The sequence below is a fragment of the Terrapene carolina genome, unplaced genomic scaffold (assembly GCF_002925995.2).
Source record: "Terrapene carolina triunguis isolate 2854851 unplaced genomic scaffold, T_m_triunguis-2.0 Scaffold21, whole genome shotgun sequence".
In the NCBI taxonomy this organism is placed as follows: Eukaryota; Metazoa; Chordata; order Testudines; family Emydidae; genus Terrapene; species Terrapene triunguis.
This window is the reverse complement of record NW_020664372.1, coordinates 17934961-17957604: the sequence shown is the minus strand read 5'-3', so window position 1 is coordinate 17957604 and position 22644 is coordinate 17934961. Positions and strand designations below refer to the sequence as shown.

Here is a 22644-nt window from a genome sequence, read left to right as displayed (position 1 = left end):
TAGGTCCCTCAGTCAAACTCTGTGTCATTCAGCTGCTTTTTAGTTTGCTTCATCCATTTATCACTATATAGGAAGAGTGGGAATTAAACCACAGAGAAACAGAAATATGACCCATCTTTCCATTTTCCTTGCTCTACATCAGGGATCGGCAACCTTTGGCATGCGGCTCGCCAGGCCAAGCACCCTGGCAGGCCAGGCCAGTTTGTTTACCTGCCGTGTCCACAGGTTCGGCCGATTGCGGTTCCCACTGGCGGTTCACTGCTGCAGGCCAATGGGGACAGCGGGAAGTGGCAGCTAGCACATCCCTCATCCCGCGCCACTTCCTGCAGCCCCCATTGGCCTGGGACAGCGAACTATGGCCAGTGGGAGCCGCGATACTTAGAAAAATTATATTTCAAAAGTCTATTAGAAGATTTAAAATACATACAAAGTATAACATCAGGTGGCCAACAGCACCTTGGGGTTTTACAGTAACCACTTTATTATTTTCTTTTCCATTAGTATTGAATGTTTTGAAAGATTTAGCATGATCACAAAACCACCACATACCTATGGTTCAATAGCAGCATGCCATTACCTTATCCTGTTATTTATGAGACGCCACTGGCTATAGTCAATTTAATATAATAGTAATGGACGAATCCACTTACCACAATGTGTTTGTACATTGTTTTCTCCCATGTTCCCAGGGAAGATCTGAAAGATTTCTCTGTTCAGCTGAAAATTTTATTTATTATGTTAAACCAGTAATTCATCATGGCCGAGACATTCTACCACTATTTAGTTGGATTAAAACATCATTGGACAGGTATCATGATTTGCAGAACACCAAATGTGCCAACAGACACCAGTCACATTAAGAAGATGCAGATTAGGATAAAGTTCATTGCAATACCTGTAACATGTAGATATAAATTCCTATCTTTAGAAAATTTTCAGTCTTATTTTGTACATGTTCTAATTCATGATGCTCAACTACTTTGCTTAGATAAGTTTACCATAATCATCTCCAAAGTAGACCAGTAGTATTCCTTAGAGGCTAATACACTAATTCACTCTTAAAGAACTTAAATAAGTGGCGGTAGAATCATGGGACTTACAGTCAGCAATTTGCAGGATTCTCTTCACTTCCCCGCTTCCTGATCCTCCACAACCATCCTCATCATCACAGTCTCCACTGACTTGTTCATCCATACTTACACCACTGCCCGTTTGTAGTAGACCCCACTTCTCATGTTTAGGAAATGATTTGCCCTGCAACCGCTGCAAGCACAAAATAAAATATGCCAATTATCAACAGAGATAAGATAGATTCAAAAGGTTCAGAAATTTAGTTTGGATGAGCACCCAAAAGTTCACATGCTTCTCTAATATCCAAAACTCCAGTCTGGAAATCAGGTCGCTGGACTGACAAGGTCAGGCAATCTTGTTATATTTACTGAACCTTTCTGGATTCCAGCCAGCATACTTCAGGTTATTTGGGGCTTGCATTTCTAATACCACCATAAGCAAATGCAGAGGTGCCCAAAGATGTATATTTTAAAAATTGATCATGGGGACTGAGCTCAGCACCCGGAATTCCTAAGCTGGAATTGCTGGTCTACCAGACTGGGCAAGTCAGTTCGACTCTCTGCCTCTTCCCCATATATAAAATGTAAATATTAATACTTATAGTGGTTTAGTGATTAATTAGTAGTATTTATTCACATATATACACTAAACTTTGGAGATTAATGGCATTTACATAGCACTTTTCACTTTTTTGAGCTTCAGAAAAGATTCAGATCAGTACATATTCCAGATTAAGTTGTAATTTCTTATTTTATCTGAAATTACATATAGTAATTCATATAACAGTACCAGGGCCAGAGCATCTGCTAATGTAAATTGGTGTTGTTCCATTGACTTCTATGAAGTGGCACCAATTTACACTAGCTGAGGCTCTGTCCCTTGGATTCTTTATTACAATTGTCGACAATTTTTCCCCCCTCTTAAAGCAGTTAAAGTACATATTAGTTACTTCATCATTTCAGCAGTTCACACTTGGGGTAAAATTTTTGAAAGCAGTCTCTAAATTTTGCACATTCAAAATTGTTTGGTGAAGATGGCAGGTTCATAGTTCCGGGCATCAGATTTTTGGATTCAAATTACTACTGCATAAAGTAATGTGACCCTTAAATGAGTACAAGAACTTAGTACTTCAGCCACACTTCTACGAGACCAGTGTCCCATCACATCATGCCTGGGGCATTAAGTTCAATGTTGACTCAGCGGCATGAGTACCCCCATGTTGACTCATCACCAACAAATCCTGCCACAGAGGGGTTTTCTTTGTATAACTCCTCTATGTATGTTATTGTTGAGGCTCAACACCGCTAAATTTGAGAGATTGACAAGATCACAGCTTGAGATGTGTTTCTCCTTTATATCCTATATCTGTGTCCATCTTAAAAGAGGATTGGATTAAGACTTTATATTTTCCCAAGTTGTCTAAATACTAGCCCACGGTAATAATGTTTTGTGTTCTCTAATCTTTCCACCTACAGCACAGCACTATCCTAGGATTTGAGTCAGGAGAACCCAAGGGTCCCTCTGAAATTGCTTTAACTATAAATTTGACATTGGGGAAAAAAATGCCCTACAACCCTATCAAAACTTTTCTTTGAATTTATGGCAGTTAGTAGTGATTAAGAAGTGAAAGAATAATTGAGCCTTTTTTATTTTGGTTTCCTCTTCAAGTTATTTGCTTAATTATACAAAATGAAGAAATCCACCCCTCGATATAAATTCACATCTCTCTCTCTCTTATTGGTTGTTCTCTACAAAGCATGGCTCAGTCCTAATAAAAAAAGTTCTTTATTCAGTGTTAAGATCTTTGCGCTTCTTAAAAGCTAGTCTTATTTCACTAATGAGATTATAAGTAAACAATTTTAGGGACATTTTATGTTTATTTTGTTCTGTTGCATATTTTATATAAAGCTGTAATTTAAAGGGGAAAGGAAATGCAGTTTATTATTGGAGATTTTCTGATTATATACACTTAATGAATACCACAATTGGACAGTAATGACAATACCTTGCCACTATGTGAAAGTCATAAAGGATCTTGACTTAATTTGGAAAACAAGCAACAGAACATTGTGTCTTATCCTCTTTGGTGTATCCTTTTTGTAAGTAATGTACCCAGATAATTTTTATCCAAGCATTTAAAAAGAGCTGGCAGTGAAGGTCTCTAGACCATTAATGTTGATTTTTAATAAGTCTTGGAACACTGGGGAAATTTCAGAGGCCTGGAAGAAACTAATGTTGTGCCAATATTTAAAAAGGGAAAAGGAGAATTAATAGGCCTGTCATTGACATCAATGACAGGATAATGGAGCAGTTGATATAGCTTTTGATTAATAAAGAATTAATAGAGGGTAATATAATGAATATCAATAACTAACTTGTCAAACCAACTTGACACCTTTTTTATTGTGATTACAAGTTCGGTTGATAATGTAATACAATTAATTGTAATACACTCAGATTTATTAAAGGCATTTGATTTGGTACCACACAGCATTTTGATTAAGAAACTAGACTGATACAACATCAATGTTGCACATTGAAGTAGATTAAAAATTATCCAACGGGTCTCAAACTGTAATTATAAATGGGGAATCATCATCATCAAGTGGATATGTTTCTAATGAGGTCCCACAGGGATTGGTTCTTGTTCCCATTCTATTTAATTTTTTAATCAGTGTCCTGGAAGAAAACGATTTCTGATAAAATTTGCACATGACACAAAGATTGAATGAGTGGTAAATGATGAAGCGGGCAGACCACTGCTACAGAGTGATCTAGATCATTTAGTAAACTGGACATAAGCAAAAAAATATGAATTTCACTATGGTAATAAGGTCATAATGTAAGGTCATACAACTAGGAACAAAGAATGTAGGCCATGCTTACAGAATGGAAGACTAACCCAGGATGCAGTGACTTTGAAAAAGACTTAGGGTCATGGTGAATAATCAGCTGAACATGATCTGCCAGTGAGAGGGCTAATGCAATCCTTGGATAGATAGCCAGGGGAATCTCAAGTATGATTAGGGAGGTAATATAACCTCTGTATTTGGCACTGGTGTAATCACCAGTGCCACTGCTCTGGTGTCCACACTTCAAGAATGATGTTGATAAATTGGAGATGGTTCAGAGAAAAGCCACAAGAAGGATTAGAAAACATGCTTTACAGTGACAAACTCAAGGACCTCAATCTATTTAGCTTAACAAAAAGGCGGCTAGGGGGTGACATTATCACAATCTAAGAGCCAGAAGGAGTAAGAATGTACTAGCTACTGGGTTAGAGAGTTACCTGGGAGACCCACTTTCAAATTGCAAGTCCAACAAATATGGAACAGCTTCAGCTGAAGAGAGACTCATCCCAGAATACAAAAGCTAGCCCAAGGGTTAGGACACTGCACTGGACCAGAGGAAACATGAGTGCTAGTCCCTTCTCCAAATCAGGCAGAGTGAGGATTTAAAACTGGGTCTCCCACATCCCAGGTGAGTGTTCTACCCCTATTATCTTCCGTGGCTTAGGTGTGTGCTGTTAATGTCTATCAGATCAGGCCCTGTAGGCACGACTGGCAGAAGAATGCCTTTTTGAGAATCCTGCCAGGGCTTAGTGTAGGCCTGGGACATAACTCACTCCCATATTAAATTAGCCTTGACCAGCCGTGGGTGAAACTCAGGGAGTTCACCACTAAAGTTGAAAAAAAGAATGTCCTGTTGCTAACAAAGCATAGATTTACTTGGCATATGTATTCTGCGTGTGTTGCTAATAAATGAAGTTTAAAGCACAGCTGTGTAAGGCTCTTTTACTGGAAAAAAAGGTCCCGCAGACCCATAGAGCCCCGAGGGAAAGGGAAGGTACCTAAATTAACCAGGTTTCTTCCTGAGCCCTGTGGGTAAATGTAGGTGCCTTACTCCGAAAGCCCTCAGATGGAAAAAAAAAAAAAGAGTGGGGGTGCCTAAATTGACAGGGTCACACCTTAAGCACTTGGTAGGGTATAGGCAGGAGCAGCTCAGCAACATCAGGTTTTGGGCAACTTTGCTAAGTTAAAGTTCTGCAAATTTTATTTGTCAAATAAATGTGGAGACTCCAGCCTGGGGAGCACAGGCCACTGGTTACACAGAGGTGGGAGATCACTGTGCAGCTTCCCTACCCAGGACATGGATTCAGCAGTGAGGCTGTACCCAACCCTGACAGCACAAGGACGGGGCCTGCCCCAGAAACACCCCAGGGCCCGACCCTCCATGCCAGGTGCACCAGGTGTGGGCAGGCAGGCTCAGCAAGGCAGGATCCAAGTGTGGAAGGGCTTCGTGTGGGGGATCCAGGTGTGGGTTGAGAGGGTTCTGTGTGGGGCAATCTGGGTGTGGGTGGCTCAGTGGGGGATCTGGATAAACAGGGGCTTGTTGGGGGGGTTCTGAGTGCAATGGTAATGGGACTATGCAGGGGGTCCAGGTGAAAGTGGTTGGGGCTCAGTGGGGGGGTCTGGGTGTGGGAGAGTGAGAGGGGGGATCTAGGTGCAGCTGGTTGGGGCTTGGTGTGGGGGGGGTCCAGGTGGCTTGTTGGAGTGGTCCAGGTGCAGGGAGATGGGGCTTGTCGGGTTCTGGGTGTGTGTGTTGGGGGAGGGAGGATGCTCGGTGGGAGGGTATGGATATGAGGGGGTCTGGATGCACGTGGGCTGGGCAGATGGGAGAGCAGCTCCCCCTACAGTCATCTCTTCCCCTGCAGCTGAGGAATGATGGGTGTAAGAAGAAAAGGGAGGGGCAGTTTGCAGAGCTTCCTACAGGCGGGGGAGAAATCTGGGGTGGGTTTGACCCAACCCTGGATGTCGTGCAGGGGAAGGGGAAGTCTTGTCCTCCTTAGCCCAGCTGGGACTAGCAGCTGGGAGCCTGACGCAGATAGGAGGAACCAGCCCTGTCTTTCCCAGTCCCGCCTCCTGCCCCACAGTGATTTACCTCTCTACCAGCTGCCTGGGGCACCTGAAACATGTTGCTGTGGAGGGTCATATGACCACTTTTGTAGCGTCCCTTTTCTTCCCCATCAGAAAGTCAGTGGGGAAGCAAAGAAATCTATGGGAAACAGTAATTCTGCACATGCACAGTTGTGCAGCTTCTAACAATCATGTGTCTCTGCTCAATGTCAAACCCCTCAGATTTCAAGTATCTCCTCAGTTGTAGACTGGAATCCTTTAGATCTCCTAGGTGTTACGGAGCTCATTATTATACCAAGGTGAAGTTACAGCTGTATTTCACCAATATATTTCATCAGAGGTACTATTGAAGGGGAAGTAGGATAGAAAAGTCTGTCCTCTGTACAACGGCCAGCATCCTCTTTTCAGTCTTATTATACCTTTTGATCTCTTAGAGCTATTTGGCTAAATAATATTAGTTCCTGTTGGCCCAAACCACTTTCATATCTTACCACTTTCAATAAGCAGTTCCCCTTCCAAGACTACTTTTCTCTATAGCTTTAATGGCCATGCATTGGCAAGATAGTTGACTTTACTGAAAGTGATAGCCTCAAAAACCAGTTTCCCAGCTTAATAAAAATACAGAAGTGATATTTTCCCTAATTTCCTCCTAGCACCACTTCTACTCTATGTGAAATATGTTTTGATAAGTCAAAACCAAATTGATACATGTGTGGTAGGATACTTGGTGTATGTGTGACAAAAACTGCGTATCCAGGGTAATTTATTCCAAGAAAAAATTCATATAAATAGGAGACAGATCCTCAGCTGGTATATCAGTATGTTTCTAATGACTCAATGGAGCTACATCAATTTATACCAGCTGAGGATTTGGACCCATATCTTTAAATATTTTTGTGAGGCTGCAAGACTTAACTGGGGAGGAGAGAAAAGGAAGAACTAGATTAAATATGGCTATATCTACACTGCACACTTTTCAGCCGGGTGTATTTTCCATATGAGCTTTTTAGACAAGGGACTGTCTTGTTACAGGTTTGTATAGCACCTAGGACAGTGGGAGCTTAACTGTTAGCTACAAGCCACTGTAAAATAAAGGTTGCAAATATTTGAAAATCTTCAGAGTGTTCTTTCAAACCTTTGCAGGCTGACAATATACACTGTGCATACATCCTGCTAAGAATTTATCCAGCTAACAGTTCGCAAAATGACACTACACTAAGTAAAAGTGAACACAGCAATGATGCACAACACCTGAGAATGAAAATATCTAGATATCTATAAAAAGTTTTGGACAAAACATTTCTAAAAACAGTACCCTTATAGAAAACTGATTAACAAACAAAAAACCTAGTAAATGAGAACTATTTATGCAAATTTAGCTCTGAATTCTAGGTGAAATCCATGAGGAGTTTTGCCTGAATAAGAACTTCAGGTATTAGCACCTTATATGCTTCTGTAGTTCCTTTGTATTATTTCTTTGCCATCACTGATCTTTGCAACAGTTCCTAATTTAGTAGCAACTGTAGATTTCATTAACATTTCACCTAACTGATATTCCAGTAGCCACCTCGCTCCAATTTGACAAATGATTTCTCTTTCTTTATGGACCTTTGGACACTTTTCAGTCCATGTCACAGTGTTTAATTCTAAGTCAATTTGAATTAATTTTGCAAATAAGATAATACAGCAAAATGTATCAACTAAAAGCATAATCCAAAGAATAACAAGCGTACCTCAGGCTGATAAGAAGATCTGCAGCAAACTTGCAGAAGAGTATATGTAGAAAAGATCAATATGAACCTCAATTTGGATATTTCTTTTAAATAATCATGACCAGAGATTAACTTAACTTTGTTTATTTTGTTTTGTTTTTCAGTTAAAATGATTATTCGCATAATCTAGTTATGGCTAAACTGCTTTGACCTTTTGATATTCTGTACATTTTTATTGATTATTGTTTTGGTGTCTTTGCTTGTTTATTACTTCACTGATCTGCTGCTGAAGGGACATATGCCAATCAAAAGGAGGACTTCAGCACTTTACAGTTTACTTCTCCCTTTATATAAAGGCGTACATTACATATTCTATTAGAGGGTGACCAGACAGCAAATGTGAACAATTGGGACAGGGGTTGGGGAGGTAATAAGAGCCTATATAAGAAAAAGACTGCAAAATTGGGACTGTCCCTATAAAACTGGGACATCTGGTCACCCTACTCGTATATAATTCTCATGACAGAATAAATTAAAATCACATATTACACAAAATAAGTTCCATTCTCATGACTATAGCTTGTAATGAAAATGGGAAACAAGGACAAAGCACCAATTCTTGGTTTCATTTCTAGATTATCAGTCCATGGTCGGTAGTATGTGATTGAGACTAGAGGTATGTGAGATCACCACAAAACTAAAGTATCAGAGGGGTAGCCGTGTTAGTCTGGATCTGTAAAAGCAGCAAAGAGTCCTGTGGCACCTTATAGACTAACAGACGTATTGGAGCATGAGCTTTCGTGGGTTAATACCCACTTCGTCGGATGCATGTCACAAAACTAAAGGCTTGTCTAAATGACAAGTTACTGCATGCAAGCAGAGGTTTGAATCTACACAAGTTTGCCATGCATTAACTTGCTGTGTGGACACTGCTACAATTCAGTAAAAGTCCCAGAGAATGACTTGCATGCAGCAACTTGCTGTGCAGACAAATCCTAACATTCATATCCTATACTGAATTCATAGTGCTTCCACAAATTGCCATGCAGTACATTCTCTAGGCGACTTTAAATGTTGTGGAAACTGAACACAGAACTTCAGTTTTGAACAGGATTGAGTGGAGCAGTTGCTGTTAGTATGTGAGAATATGGGCGTGTCTGCTGAGATAATAAAAAAATCTCAAAAAATTTTTGGAAGGCAGGGTCTTGGGCTGCAGGGAGCTGCAAGCAGCAGTCCACACCAGGGTCTGGTGTCTATTTTGTTGGAGCTATGTAATCTAAATACTAAATACAAACTCCTTGTGCCTTAATAAAAATGCCACCACAAGAGTTAGATGGTAGATGCCACACAATTGAAGACATATAGTGTTGGCAACTCTCGCAATTTTATCATGAGTCCCACAATATTTGATGTTTGTGTTAAAGCTCCATCTGCCTGAATAAACAGATTGAATTAATCTCAGCATTCATTTTAAAAGTTATTTTCTGGCCCTCCTACTTATTAAGAAACTCTTATTAATATGTTTAAGGACTCTGAATCCAGAAGACAAATAAAAAGATCATTTTTTTAAAGTCTCACGTGATTATGAACACGTGGGGTTTACAGTCCTGCATATGGCATTGGTTCTTATATTGGCTGAGTATTTCCTGTGCCCAGGAAAATCTGAAGCTATTTTGACTCCATTTTTCTAAGAGTGTAGTTACCAAGACAGTAAGACAGATATTCCAGTGGCTCGGTAAACTGTGTGGTTGCCCCTAGGATAAGTCACTCAGTAGGCGAGACTCTGAAGGTATCAGGCATCAACTCAGAATCACTACCGCTGCCTTCAAGACCCTCACTGCCTTCTCTCAGACATCAAGGGGCATTGTAGCAGCTTTCTTCTCCTTTCTTCTGGATTTTGCTACACACCACGTACGTGAGGAATGAGCTCCCACACTAGCCCTGGGAGGCACATCAGAGGAAGGAAGCAGAACTCCGAGGCTGAGCAGAGCCAGAGGCACAGAAACTATTGCGCAAGCAGCAAGACACCAAGCTGCTAGGATCAGTGGAGCAGTAGATGAGTGTGGGGTAGTAGTTGCTGGGTGTTTAGCTGGGGGCTGTCAGTCAGTCTTAGGACATGACAGGAGAAGGGGTGATTGTGTTTGGGAAGGTTTATATAGGAAAAGCCTGTCGATTTCTGGCTTTGCCTCCTTTTGTGAAGGAAGTGGAACTCCCTAGGCATCTCCCTCATTACCTCAGAAAATAGATGGATCAACTCTGTCAGAAAAATCTGCATTTCCTCCCAGATATTTTAATTAAAAATGGCACTGACCATTGTATCTTCTTTTCCTTTCTATTCCTTTCTTCCTCCCACTAGGTATTTTGTTGAGTGGTTTCTCCATGAGGGGGGAGTTCAGTGGATTCCCTGTGCCTGCTACTGCTCTGTTCCCATAAAAAGGCAGAATGGGAGGCAGTATGAGGAAGGCAGCAGTAGAGAAAAGAATAATCATGAACCCTCCCCGACCTCCTCTCAGATGTGGTGGTGGGAGGCTGAGCTTTCCCCATCCAGGCTGGATGAGGGGGCAACAAGAAGCAACTCCTAAAATGCCACCATCATGCAGGCCTTAGACATTCTACAGAATGGGAGACTATACATCCAGCAGCGATTAGAGAGGGAGCAGGGACAACCAGTAGCAAAAGAGGCCATGGCATTCAAAAAGCCTCAGAAGAGGTGGCAGGTACCATGTGGAGTTCCTGAACACTGCTGGACCAAAGTCCCACTCATGAATTGGAGCCCAACTCTTTCTTTGCCTCACAATTCTGTTCAGCTACACTGCATGAAATTAAGGACTTACTGCATAATTTAAGTCTAATATGTCACACTATACAGAACCTTGTCTTAAGGAAACTGAGCCTGAGAGTCTGTTGCTCTTATGTCATTAATATTATTTGATCGAGTTGTGACTAATCATATAAATTTGGGGCACTAGAATTATTTAATCTCCTCTTGACTATGCAGCCAAAGAACAGATTGAATTTCAGTCACTTTGAGGCCTACATACCTAAATTTAGGCCTCCGAGTGCTTTATTAAATCCTTCCTAACTTCTGCATATAGCTGGGGAAATGAATTCATTTCCATCTCTTTGACATTATAATTAAGCCTCACATTTATAGTTTTATAAATGGAACGCAGCACCCTGTGTGTTGCGTTCCATTTATAAAGACCAAAAAGTGTTTCCCCTCACCCCCTTCCTGTCTTCAGTTGAGATATCAGAGCATTTCACACACAGCAGTGGTACAACTGGTTGTTGTCTGGAGAAAAAGACATTTAAAAAAACAACAAAAAGGAGGTTCCAGTAAAGGTGAGAATAGATAGATGAAGGCAGCAGCTGCAGTATGCAGCATGCAGCTTATTTTTGGCCCATTTCAAGATGGCAGTTCTTCTTACACCACAGAAAAAACTCTGACCAATTATCCAAATTTAAGCAGGAAATCAGGAACGGAGGGCAAGGGAACACAGAGTCTGGCTGTCCACATGAAGACAGGTGCTGATCTTCCAGAAACTGGAAAGGAGGATTTTTCTGGGGGACAACTCCTTTTGGTGCTGATTGATATAGTCACTGGGTCCATGGGTGCTAAGATAATGGAAGATGATGCTGACCTGGAAAAAAAGTATCCATTAGACCATAGCAGTCAGAAGGAATGCCATAATGCTTATTTCTCATCTCCACAGCAGCTGTGTAGGAGAAACTCACAGTGCAGTCATGCCTTGTTTCACATCTTGCCAAACACCTTATTTTCTGAAAGGAAGGGAATAGGATGATGTTGCAATAGGAATCAAAAAGGCCACAAATAGCAAAGAAGCTGGTTATGATTCAAACACGATCTCCTTTCACACTTGACAGGCAACAAGCAGTAGCGACCCCGATAGAGATTCGGTGTGCCTTACTATGGCTTTATAGAGATGCCAAGAAGCTGATGAATATTGATAATGCTGTGAGCAGCTAAATGATAATGCTTGAGGGAAAGAATTTCTCCAGGATCCATTAGTAAGAGTAGGCAGGTAATATTGACCTACAGGAGATACTGCAAAATAATCAACAAATTAATGTGAGAGAAGATCAGTAAGTCCTGTCAATTCCTTGATCCAGGACTTTAAATACTAGTGCTTTGTTGCCTAGGGAAAATAAGGATCTTTGTGCACTGTGAAGGCTGGCTAACAGTTACTGGGCACATGGAAGATGGACTTGGTCCACAAGCCATTTTTAGATATGCCAGTTGTGAGCAGTGGCATAATGAGAATAAGCAGGCAAAAGCGGCAGTGAACAGAGTGAAATGTCCTTTTTGGAGAGATGTCTTAGGTTTCAAAGACATCTGCACAGATGATGGAAGATTGTCTGCAAGATAGCTCTATTATGTCTACCACCACAGAATCATGACAGCATGTTTAGCTCATGAGGGACTTGTGACCTGCACTTAAATAGCTATGCTTTATCTTTCTAATCCATTTGCATGTGTAAAGTGCCTACCATTGTAGTATCTAGGTCTTGCAGATGGCCGACAAGAAGATAGCAGCAGTTTACACAAAGCACTATCCAGTGTGCAAGCCGAGTGGGCAGGGAGTATAACAAGTGTTTCTGTGATGGATTTACAAACTTGCCCTATCACAGCAAAGTATGAGAGGTTCAAATATATATAGCGGACACCTGTTACAAAAATCAGTGATGCAAAACAGAAGACAGAATGTGACACTTCATCTCAATCTACTGCTTAGAATTCCATTTATTGGACCCTAAAGAAAGTCTGTGAAATCTTAGCAAAAAAATCACTGAAGGAATAAGTAGCTCCCAAAAATTGTTAATATACTTAACAAGATCCCTATAAAAATCAATGTCTCAACGAACAAAACCACCACCTATGCAACCTAAACTTATTTTGTGGACTACATACACAAGAGTGCTTCCCATATTTTTTTTTTTAAATATAGACATTTACCAAAAAATACAAAAGGTTCACTCACCAACAATTGCTCACTTTTTATTGTTCATTAGAGAATAATTTAATTGCTCTGTAAAATGATCTGGGAGAACATACCAGTAAAAAAATTGGATATAGAACTAGTTTCTACTCCAGAACAAAAGGCAATTTTAGTTTACCCTGCACTAACCACAACAGTGTTGATATTAATACACTGGGAGAGGGAGCGTTACTTTTGTAGAGATTCCCTCAGATATAGAGGTAATCCAAAAGAATCCATAAATAATTACCAAACAGTAAACTCCTTGGAGTAGAGATTACCTCTACCTCACTGAACAAAACACCTCATACTGTGCCAGAGCCCTGTATTTCAGAACACCACTGGCTCCACTTTATAACAAGAGCTTGTGCAGCCCTTTTTGCTGCTGACCATGTGCTAAAAAGACACATACACTCACACACACTTACAGTTGTTGGCATCTGTGGAGATAACCGTGCTTCAGGAGGATTAGGCATGCTAATACAGGGCCCAGTATACCAATGGATTCATGAGGACCTGAATCCACAAGAGGACTTAAGCATTTCAACACCTAACATTTAGTCATTTAGAAACTTATTGGTACAACCACCCAATCCACAAAGCTTGAGTTAGGCACCTACGCTCCTTATGTCATGCATGGGGAGAGACAACTGAAAATGCTCCACAAAAGTCAGCACACTGGACAGGGAGCTGCCGAAGATAATCAGAGATGCCAACAAGAGGGGTCTGTCCTAAGCCCTGCTCCTCTCATAGAATTCAGCACCTAAATCCAGACTGCAGGGAGATTCCTAACTCTGCTAGTGATCTACAATCAGGAACTCCTCTCCCAGAGTCAGGTGTTTGTTTCTTGTGAAAATGAGCTGGGTTCCTACCTCACGCCGCACAAAGTGATTGGAAGAGAAGGATACGGTGACTGCACTTACGTAAGATATGCAAGACCCAGGTTCAATTCCCCCTTGTACTGGAAGGGGAGGAAGGATTTGAACACTGTCTCCTCACAAGAGTGGGCTAGGAGATATTCTGATGGCCACACTGTCTCAATCTCTCCTGTTGAAGCTGTTCAACTATGGATAAATAATTAACAAGTCATTGGAGTGGGGAGACTGGATCCTGGCTTTCCCCATCTCCCAGGTGAGTGCTCTAATCACTGGGCTAAAAGTTATAAGGTGGGCACCACCACATGACAGGTTTTGAATGGAACCTGGTCCAGTAGTTGGCCTCTGAGCACACCTAGCAGATTGCACCCCAAGGGGAAGATAGTGCTCCTCCCGCTATATGCCCCTGGTTTGGGGATTGCACTCTGGCTAAAGTGAGATACATGCATCTGGGTGCCTAGAGTGAGGCAGCACCTTATGACCAGAGGCAGAAACTTAAGACCCTAGGGAATTTTTTTTTTTTTTTTTTTTTTTGCTGTAAAAAGAGTAGATGCGTACAGAGTTAGGTGGCAGCCGAGCAGGCATTCTGTGAATTGCAGTGGAGCCTGAAACTGGGACTTCAGCACCTAAGAGGTTTAGGAACTTAAATACCTTTGTAGATCTGGGCCAAGGTGCTTTATGTAACAATTGTCACACGTTGTATAGAATCATTGTACTACATACTGCCTATTTTTTGGTGACATTCACCTTTAGGTAGATGTCCAGCACGAGGTCATTAAGGGCTTGTCTACACTGGCAAGTTTTTTTGAAGACACTAATGTCGTCAAGGAAAAAAAAATCTACAACAGCAAAGTCGCCAATGCGTGTCTACATTTGCTCCCTCTGTCGACAGATTGTGTCCACATTTGGAGCACCTTTGTCGATAGTGAGAGCAATGGACTGTGGGTATGTATCCCACAGTGCCTGGTGACACTATCCGTCGCCAGGTGTTGTGGGAATTCAGAAACTGAGCACAGCGCATCCTGAGATGTGCAAAATGTACCATCATGCATCGCTTTGTGTCCCACCCCTCCAAAGGTCTCTGGCTTCCTTTTGCACCATTTTTCCAACTGTCATTCTTTTGTAGTGCGCGCTAGCATCTGCAGTGAGAGGATGGATCCCACACTTCTCTCTTATGCGCTGTTAGCTGTTGTGAGGACATCGCACATGGCAGCACAGTTACTCTCAGAGTTACTCGCAAAGTTAGCAGCGGATGAATCACTGGGTGTGATAAGGACGGCAGCAACTTATCAGTGCTTTGTGCATTCACAGAGCAGCTGCTTATGGTAGACCGTCGCTTTTGGGCTAGGGAAACAAGCACTGATTGGTGGGATCGCATTGTCATGCAGGTGTGGGATGACGACCAGTGGGTACAGAACTTTAAGATGCGTAAAGCAACCTTCATGGAGCTATGTGCTGAGCTAGCTCCTGACCTGCGTCGCAAGGACGCCAGATTCAGAGCTGCCCTTTTGGTAGAGAAGCTGGCGAATCCAGACTGCTACCAGTCAGTTGCAAATCAGTTTGGAGTAGGAAAGTCCACTGTTGGGGCTGTATTACTCCGAGTGTACAGGGCAATAAATTGCATCCTGCTGCACAGGACCATGACTCTGGGAAATGTGCATGAAATAGTGGATGGCTTTGCAGAGATGGGTTTCCCTAACTGTGGCAGAGCGATTGATGGCACACACATTCCAATTTTAGCACCAGACCACCTTGCCTCTGAATACATCAATAGGAAGGGATACTTCTCCATGGTGTTGCAGGCACTTGTGGTCACCGGGGGCGTTTCACAGACATCAATGCAGGCAGGTCTGGAAAGGTGCATGACGCACGCATCTTCAGGAACAGTGGCCTGTACAGAAGGCTGCAGGCAGGGACTTTCTTTCCAGACCACAAGTTCAAGTGGGGGATGTGGAAATGCCCATAGTAATCCTGGGAGACCTGGCTTACCCCTTACCCCTGGCTCATGAAACCTTACACGGGGCACTTGGACAGCAGCATGGAATGTTTTAACAACAGGCTGAGCAGGTGCCATGTGGTAGTTGAATGGGCCTTTGGCTGTTTGAAAGCTCACTGGAGGTGTTTAAATGGCAGGCTAGACCTTACCAATGATAATATTCCCATGGTCATAGCCATGTGCTGCACTTTGCATAATCTGTGTGAATCTAAGGGTGAAATGTTTGCTCAGGTGTGGAGCACTGAGGCAGAGCGCTTGGCTGCACAGTTTGAACAGCCAGATGCTAGGGCTGTCAGAGGAGCTCAGAGGGCTGCTATTAACATCAGAGAGGCTTTGAGGAACCACTTTGACAATGAGGGGCAGTAACACGTCTGCTTTGGAGTTGCTTCCCTGGTGCATCCATGTACAATTTTGGGGCCCAAGATCCATGCAACACAATGCTTTAGAAGCCTGTTCCTGAGAGTGAATTAAATTATAAATTAATGGAGATGTCCTATCTCCTAGAACTGGAAGGGACCTTGAAAGGTCATTGAGACCAGCCCCCTGCCTTCACTAGCAGGACCAAGTACTGATTTTGCCCCAGATCCCTAAGTGGCCCCCTCAAGGATTGAACTCACAACCCTGGGTTTAGCAGGCCAATGCTCAAACCACTGAGCTATCCCTCCCCCTAATTGATTGCTATACACTTTTGTAGAACACAGAATAAAAACGCTGTACCATTAAACACCTTAGGCTTTATTTATTGTTAAAAAGGGGAAAACCTCACAACTGTGTGTAGCTCCAGCTATCACTGTGCAAGCTGAGAGAGGGGGTGGAGTGATAGGGAAACTCAGGAGTGCTGTGAAGTGAAAAGGAATGTGTGGGAATAAAGGGGGGTGGGGTTGGCAAAGAATTGTGCATCTGCTGCAGTGGTGCTCAAAATAGAGTCTGCTCAGTCTGCAGCTGTATCAGAGACTTGAGCATCTCGGTCTGATCCTCCATAACTTATCATCCGCTCTGTCGCTTGCCTAGTGAAAGCAGCATTCTCTTTTCTGTCCTGCCTTTTGGCTTCCCAGCACTCTCTGTTCCCTGGTCTGTCTCTCATCACACCGTAGAACCTCATGGAACATGTCTTCTTTTCTGCGCCTAGGTTTTTTTCTTATCTGCCGTAGCCAGTCCGCGGGGGTGGGTGATGTGTTCTTCACAGTCTGTGCTGAACAGAAGAGTGATTGTTACATTCCAGCAAACTATTGAAACATTTTAGTAAAAAGGGCATTTTGCTAGTAGAAATCACTTTCTCTGTGAGACTCTAGACAGGCACACAGCTCCGTGAGCAACCCAATTATGGGGAGTTTCAAGAGTGGGGGAAGGTGGTTGTGCGTACAAATAAAAAAAGTCATGGTTTGCAGGGCACCTTAGCAGGGATCTCATTCCAAAATTATCCCACACTTGTTCACAGGTGGCCAACCTGCTGGCTGACATCTCGCTGCTGTGGGTGACCAAAGAAACCAGGGATCAGCTGCTGAATAGTTGTGGCTTCCATCCCGATCTATATGCAGCTCAGCTATGTGACGCTTTGGACCCAGCTCCAGTGATTGCTAAATGGCACAGTACAGTTTCCTACAATGGGGGAAACTAACAAGGCTGGAACCCTTGGAATCTGTGGCAGATGATTAACAAGTTACTCTTGGAAACTTTCCAGAGCCTCTCTCTGGAGGATTCCCTGCAGGTCTCGATGTCCATCGACACCCTGCTTGGCCATGCAGATTAGCTACACAGGGCAATGTCCAGCTCACAGAAAACACTACCTGCATTTCTCTTTTCGAGTCCCTACACAAGCCACAGCAACTTACCTGGAGTATCATCTGCTTCCTGCTCCCTGTTGAGCACTTCTGGAGTGGAGAAAAGTTCCTGGCTGCCTGCCCCACCGGGTGACCCCGCTGGGAGCACCATATCTTCTTCAAGCTCAACTTCTTCATCCAAAATTTCAGCCTCCAGGTTACCCCCTCTTTCTGCTGCATTCAAAGTATCCACGGGGCAATCGGCGATGGAGGGGGGGTGACCACCGAGGATAGCATTCAGCTTCTTATAGAAGCGGCAGGTCTTAGGTGCACCACCAGAGTGATGGTTCGCCTCCGGCACCTTATAGTACACCTGCCTCAGCTCCTTTATATTCGCTCTGCACTGCTGCGTGTCCCGATCATAGCTGTTTTTACACAAGCCTCGAGAAATTTGCCCATGTGTCCCAATTCCTATGGGTCACTCGCAGCTGCGACTGAACTCATATACTGATCAGATCCAACAACTCAGTGGTGGTCCAAGCAGGAGTGTGTTTGGTGCAATAGCCAGCCATGCTCACCTGGGAAGCTCCTCTGGGAAGCCAACAAGCAGGAAATGTGATTTAAAATTCCCGGGGCTTGCAAGGGGGAGGGGCGGGTTAGCTGCAGAGCAGCGGAGTTCAAACCGCAGCATGGGAATTGTGGGATACTTTCTGGAGGCCAATAAAAATCGAAAAAACCTGTGGTGTCTACACTGGCTGTTTGTTGACAATAAAGGGAGGGGAAAGACAAAAGCCTCTCGCAGGGGTGGAAGTTTTTTGTTGCCAAATCTAGGCTTTTATTTATTTATTTATTAAAAGTGACCTTGTTGTGTGTATGCTATTGCTGTTTTTTTGCCAAAAGCCAGTTTTTGGCCAGAAAGCTTGCTAGTGTAGACAAGCCCTTAAACATTGCTTTTGAGGATACAAGTGGTTCTAAGGTCCTGTGCCGGCCCTTTGAACAAGGTGAATTAAATCTCACCAAGGTTAAAACAAGGCCAAACACTTCACACAACTTGCCTTCCCTGTCTGTCAACAACAGCCTTTTCTTGTGTCCTTCATATCCAGGCTCCTCCTCCAACTCTGTGTTGTTTTGCATAAAATGTTGCATATTAGGTAGGAAAGGCTAAACTTTTAAATCCTTTTTCATCCCCAAACTACATTTAAATGACATGCTGGTTGCCAACTCCTGTCTAAATATGCACCATGCCTATTTTTCTAAAACGTTAAGAACATTAAGGTTTCTTTTTCTTCTCATCACATTAAAAAAAAACCTGTTCTCTGCTAAATGTAATATAAGTAGACCACTTACAATCAGAGCCCTTCTTACAATGGGTTTGATAGAACTAATCGATAGATCATGCAGGCTTTCTGCAGTTGTGATAAGAATGTTAACTTTTCTCTGATAAGCTGGCTTCAAATTCAAAACGCTGCCTATGCATGTGCCTGCAACATTAGTTATTCAGATGCAATCAGGTAATATCCTACAGAATAATATCAAGTGGTAGCAGCCTTTTAAGATTCTTGGGAAAGATTGGCTCATCCACCCTGCAGCTGTAATGTGCGTGCAATACTCTAATTATAGTAATCCTAATCTATGCAGACTATGTTATTAAATGTGACATATACTTTAATTGTTGACAGATGGTTTTGAACCCAGTATAAATATTTATAAGGTCAGATGTATTACTGTGAACACTCAAAAAAAAAAATCAGGTATACTAGCCTCTCTCCTCTGAATCCTTTTTATATGTATATTCCATCTCAGGGTTTCCATTATTGTAATTATTTTATTGTTCGGGTTATCTGAAATCTTTGAAAGCACCATCTCCTTCTTGGGGGAGAAAAACAGGCAATAGAATATACAGTCACTGTGATTATTGTAGAAGTAACAGCACATCACATGGGCATTAACCTGCATATTCCTGATAGTTAGACATTTTCAAGTGTATTATTTGTGACTAATTATCTCGGTGTGGACTGATCACCTACATTTTCCTATATAGAACAAACCAAACCAAACTAAAAACAATAGACGCCTTTACACCTCTAACAACAAAGTAGTACTTCAAACACTAATGATGGATGAAATAAATGGATTAGGGTGTCCAGCAACATCCGATGGTAGCATATGCCTTTAGCTCTTGTTGCCTAATATATGCTGGCTAACATACATGTATATTATTCTGATAATACCACCCAAAATACATATTCCAAGCTTTAGTGTAGCCGTTATATTAAAAGTACGGGCTAATTTGGGCTATATAATCGTGTTCATTTATAGAAAGTGCTCCTTAACACCTTGTATTAGCTGAAGCAAGCTTTGGCTTAAGTAGATAGGAAAACTGACAGTATCAGGACATAATTGTTTCCTCATAGCAACAGAAAGGACATTACCTTCACAAGCCAGGGGTGTGGGGGGGATGGGGATGTCTTCACACTCCTTAGTACATGGAATGCATGTGCTCAGAACAACGATAAAGGTGCACCATGACCTGGAACACATGGTTTCAGAACAAAAGAAAGGGGGCACACCATGGTACCAGAAACAAACAAGGTAAAAAGCTGATTAACTGAGTCCAGCTTCAGGTGACATATATAGTAAACAACAAGTAGGGTACAAAAAGATTGCTTTAGGGATATACCTTTGAGGAAAACACCTTCTGGGTAAAAAGTGAATGTAGTATTACTTACCAGTCTCTGAAGAGCAGTCCTGTGATTGTATAAAACCTTTTCCCTGTACCATTATTGATAAACCTGACTGACATCAGTGATTGTGTCTGAGTATTTCTCATAATGACCCAAAGTGTTGTCAAGCAAGTGACTACACAATTTATCAACATACTCTAGCTCTTCCCCTTTGGGAACTTGATTTCAAATCCTAGCTCAAGACAAGAGAACTCATTTCTGCATTCACAAAATGCACACATAATGGACACAGTTTTCAAGAGTGCCTAGGTCCCATTTTCAAAAGTGACATAAGCACCGCATTTTTGAAAATTGTACCTAGTTTGTCTCATTGTAGGCTCAAAATTAGAATACATTAGAAGAAGTCTGAAGTACAGCTGCACATGGAAACTCACACAAAGATATGAATCTCATTTTTCAAACTGTAAGGGTTGAGAGAAAAGAAGATTTTGTAGAGCTGCTCTGAGTAATGGTTGCTGGAGCAGCTGATGGAAGGGAGATCCTCAACAAACAAATACGGGACTTGGGTTGTTTCGTTGGTTAGTAGTGCCTCGATACAGTCAGTGGCCCAGGCCTGAGTGAAGCATATAGTGCCAGTGATCAATGCACTGATTCTATTACTATCATCACTGGCTGGCAGCTAGCACCATTTAGGTGAAGAGAAGACAATCCGTAAGTTCTTCCTGCTGGTACCTAGCCTTTCCATAGGCAAGACCCCTGCAGTACCTCCTGAGCGGTACCAACCGGTAACTTGGTCCTTGCATGCCCAGGCAAATTCTGCAAGGGATCTTCGAGTAGCATGGGGCCACAGAGGTGCAGTGAACAGTCCCACTGGTGTGTGGATCATGCCCTGACACTCATTAACCCATGCCACTAGCTACCAGATCAGTAGCAAAGACCTCAGCAGTGTCTATAGTGGACAATAGTGTTACACTTACAATGATGTAGTAAGCAGATACAAGCATACCAGTTGTCAAAATAACAGCTGTCTACTGTTATTCAGGGTGCACAGAACAATTCCACATAGATGGCCAGAAATCACAACCTAACCCCTGCCAGTAGTCTTCTGAATGTATGCCAGTGGAGCACAGATGAATGGGTGAGACAATGTGGATGCTGTGATGCAAGCCAGCACCACTGAAAACAATCTGTGTGTTCTGTTGAAGGTGGAAAGTTTTACAATGATAGGCGAGTGGAGAAGCAACAGGAGTGGTGATGCTGGTGGTCGTAGTTGCAGCTCTGAATGACGGCAGCTCATGATATCAATTGTAATAGCTTAGCAGAACATGAGGACTTTGTGACAATACTACCACCAGTCAACTTGAAAAAGGTACAGCACGTGTTGCAAGAGAACTAGCCAGGTATAGGGTTGACATTGGGCAGACTCATTGACAAAGGGCACTTCGCAGAGTGCCGGGTACACATTTTCCAGGTGAGATTGTCCACCCTCAGAGCCATGACAATTGGGTGTTGATTTTGCCATTAGTGCCCCACCCTGGCAGCTCTTCTGGCATGGCTGTACTGTCCCCAAACAGGAGATGCAGACAGCTGCATGGAAGGGACGGGGGGGGGAGAGAGATGCAGTTTGTCCAGAGCATATTGAATTTTAATCCTACCCTCCAAAGCACTTGCAACCCCTCCCAGCTTGGTATTGTCCACAACTGTATAAGTGTACTCTCTATGCCCGGGGTCGGCAACCTTTCAGAAGTGGTGTGCCAAGTCTTCATTTATTCACTCTAATTTAAGGTTTCGCGTACCAGTGTAGTGAGTCGGCGTGGCTCCCCTCCGCCTCCGGCAGGGTAGAGCTGCCTCCAACCCCAGCCTGGGCGGAGCCACCGGGTCCGGGGCCCACCCCTCCGAGATCACGGCCCTGACCCGGAAGTATAAAAGCCTGCCACCAAAGCTCAGTAGAAGGCAGCCCGCCGGAGAGAGCAGACATCCCGGGCCGAGCTCCCGGTTGGGAGACAGTGGCAGGCCGCGAACCGCCTGCTAACGGCCCGCGCCGGTTGAGCCTCCCTCTCGCCAGGTACCCCGAGGAGGACTGGCCCAGCCTGCCCCGGACCCGCTACCCCGAGGAGGACTGGCCCAGCCTGCCCCAGACCAGCTGCCCCGAGGAGGAGTCAGGTCTGCCCCGTGCCAGCTATCCTGGGGAGGAACTGCCGAACCAGCCCCCCAGCCCCGCTCCCGAGGAGCCGATGCTGTTGAACTGGCCTGAACCCAGCCCTGCCGCCGAGGTAAGCCCCGAGGGGGAACAAGGAAGTAGCCCGGGGGTAGCCGACCCCGGTCAGGCTGCAGAGGCCTGTGAGCCGATGTCAGTGTGTTTCGGTCAGGACACCCCACTGACCGGCAGCGACAGTAATCGCTGCTAGGGCCCCGGGCTGGGACGCAGTGGAGTGGGTGGGCCTGCGTCCCCCCCTGCCACCCACACTCACGGGTGGCAGGCTTCCCCCTCACCCAACGCTCAGGTAGGAACCTGAGCCCCTGAACGGCTGGTTTGCTCAACCCCTGCCCCAAAGGGCATGAGCTGTGACTGTTTGTGCCCCGCCCTGACCCAGGGCCTGGGCCCCTTTAACTGCTTGTCTGCTCAACCCCTG

The 22644-nt window shown here is 43.5% G+C and overlaps 1 protein-coding gene across 1 annotated transcript in view; it reads right to left on the bottom strand.

The window, feature by feature from the left end:
- GPC5 (glypican 5) overlaps positions 1-22644 on the bottom strand; it is a 985999-nt gene that overhangs the window by 444927 nt on the left and 518428 nt on the right. The window contains exon 7 of the mRNA XM_026662819.1: positions 1101-1263. Within this exon, the coding sequence (XP_026518604.1) occupies positions 1101-1263 (163 nt within the window). The remainder of the gene's footprint in view (positions 1-1100; positions 1264-22644) is intronic.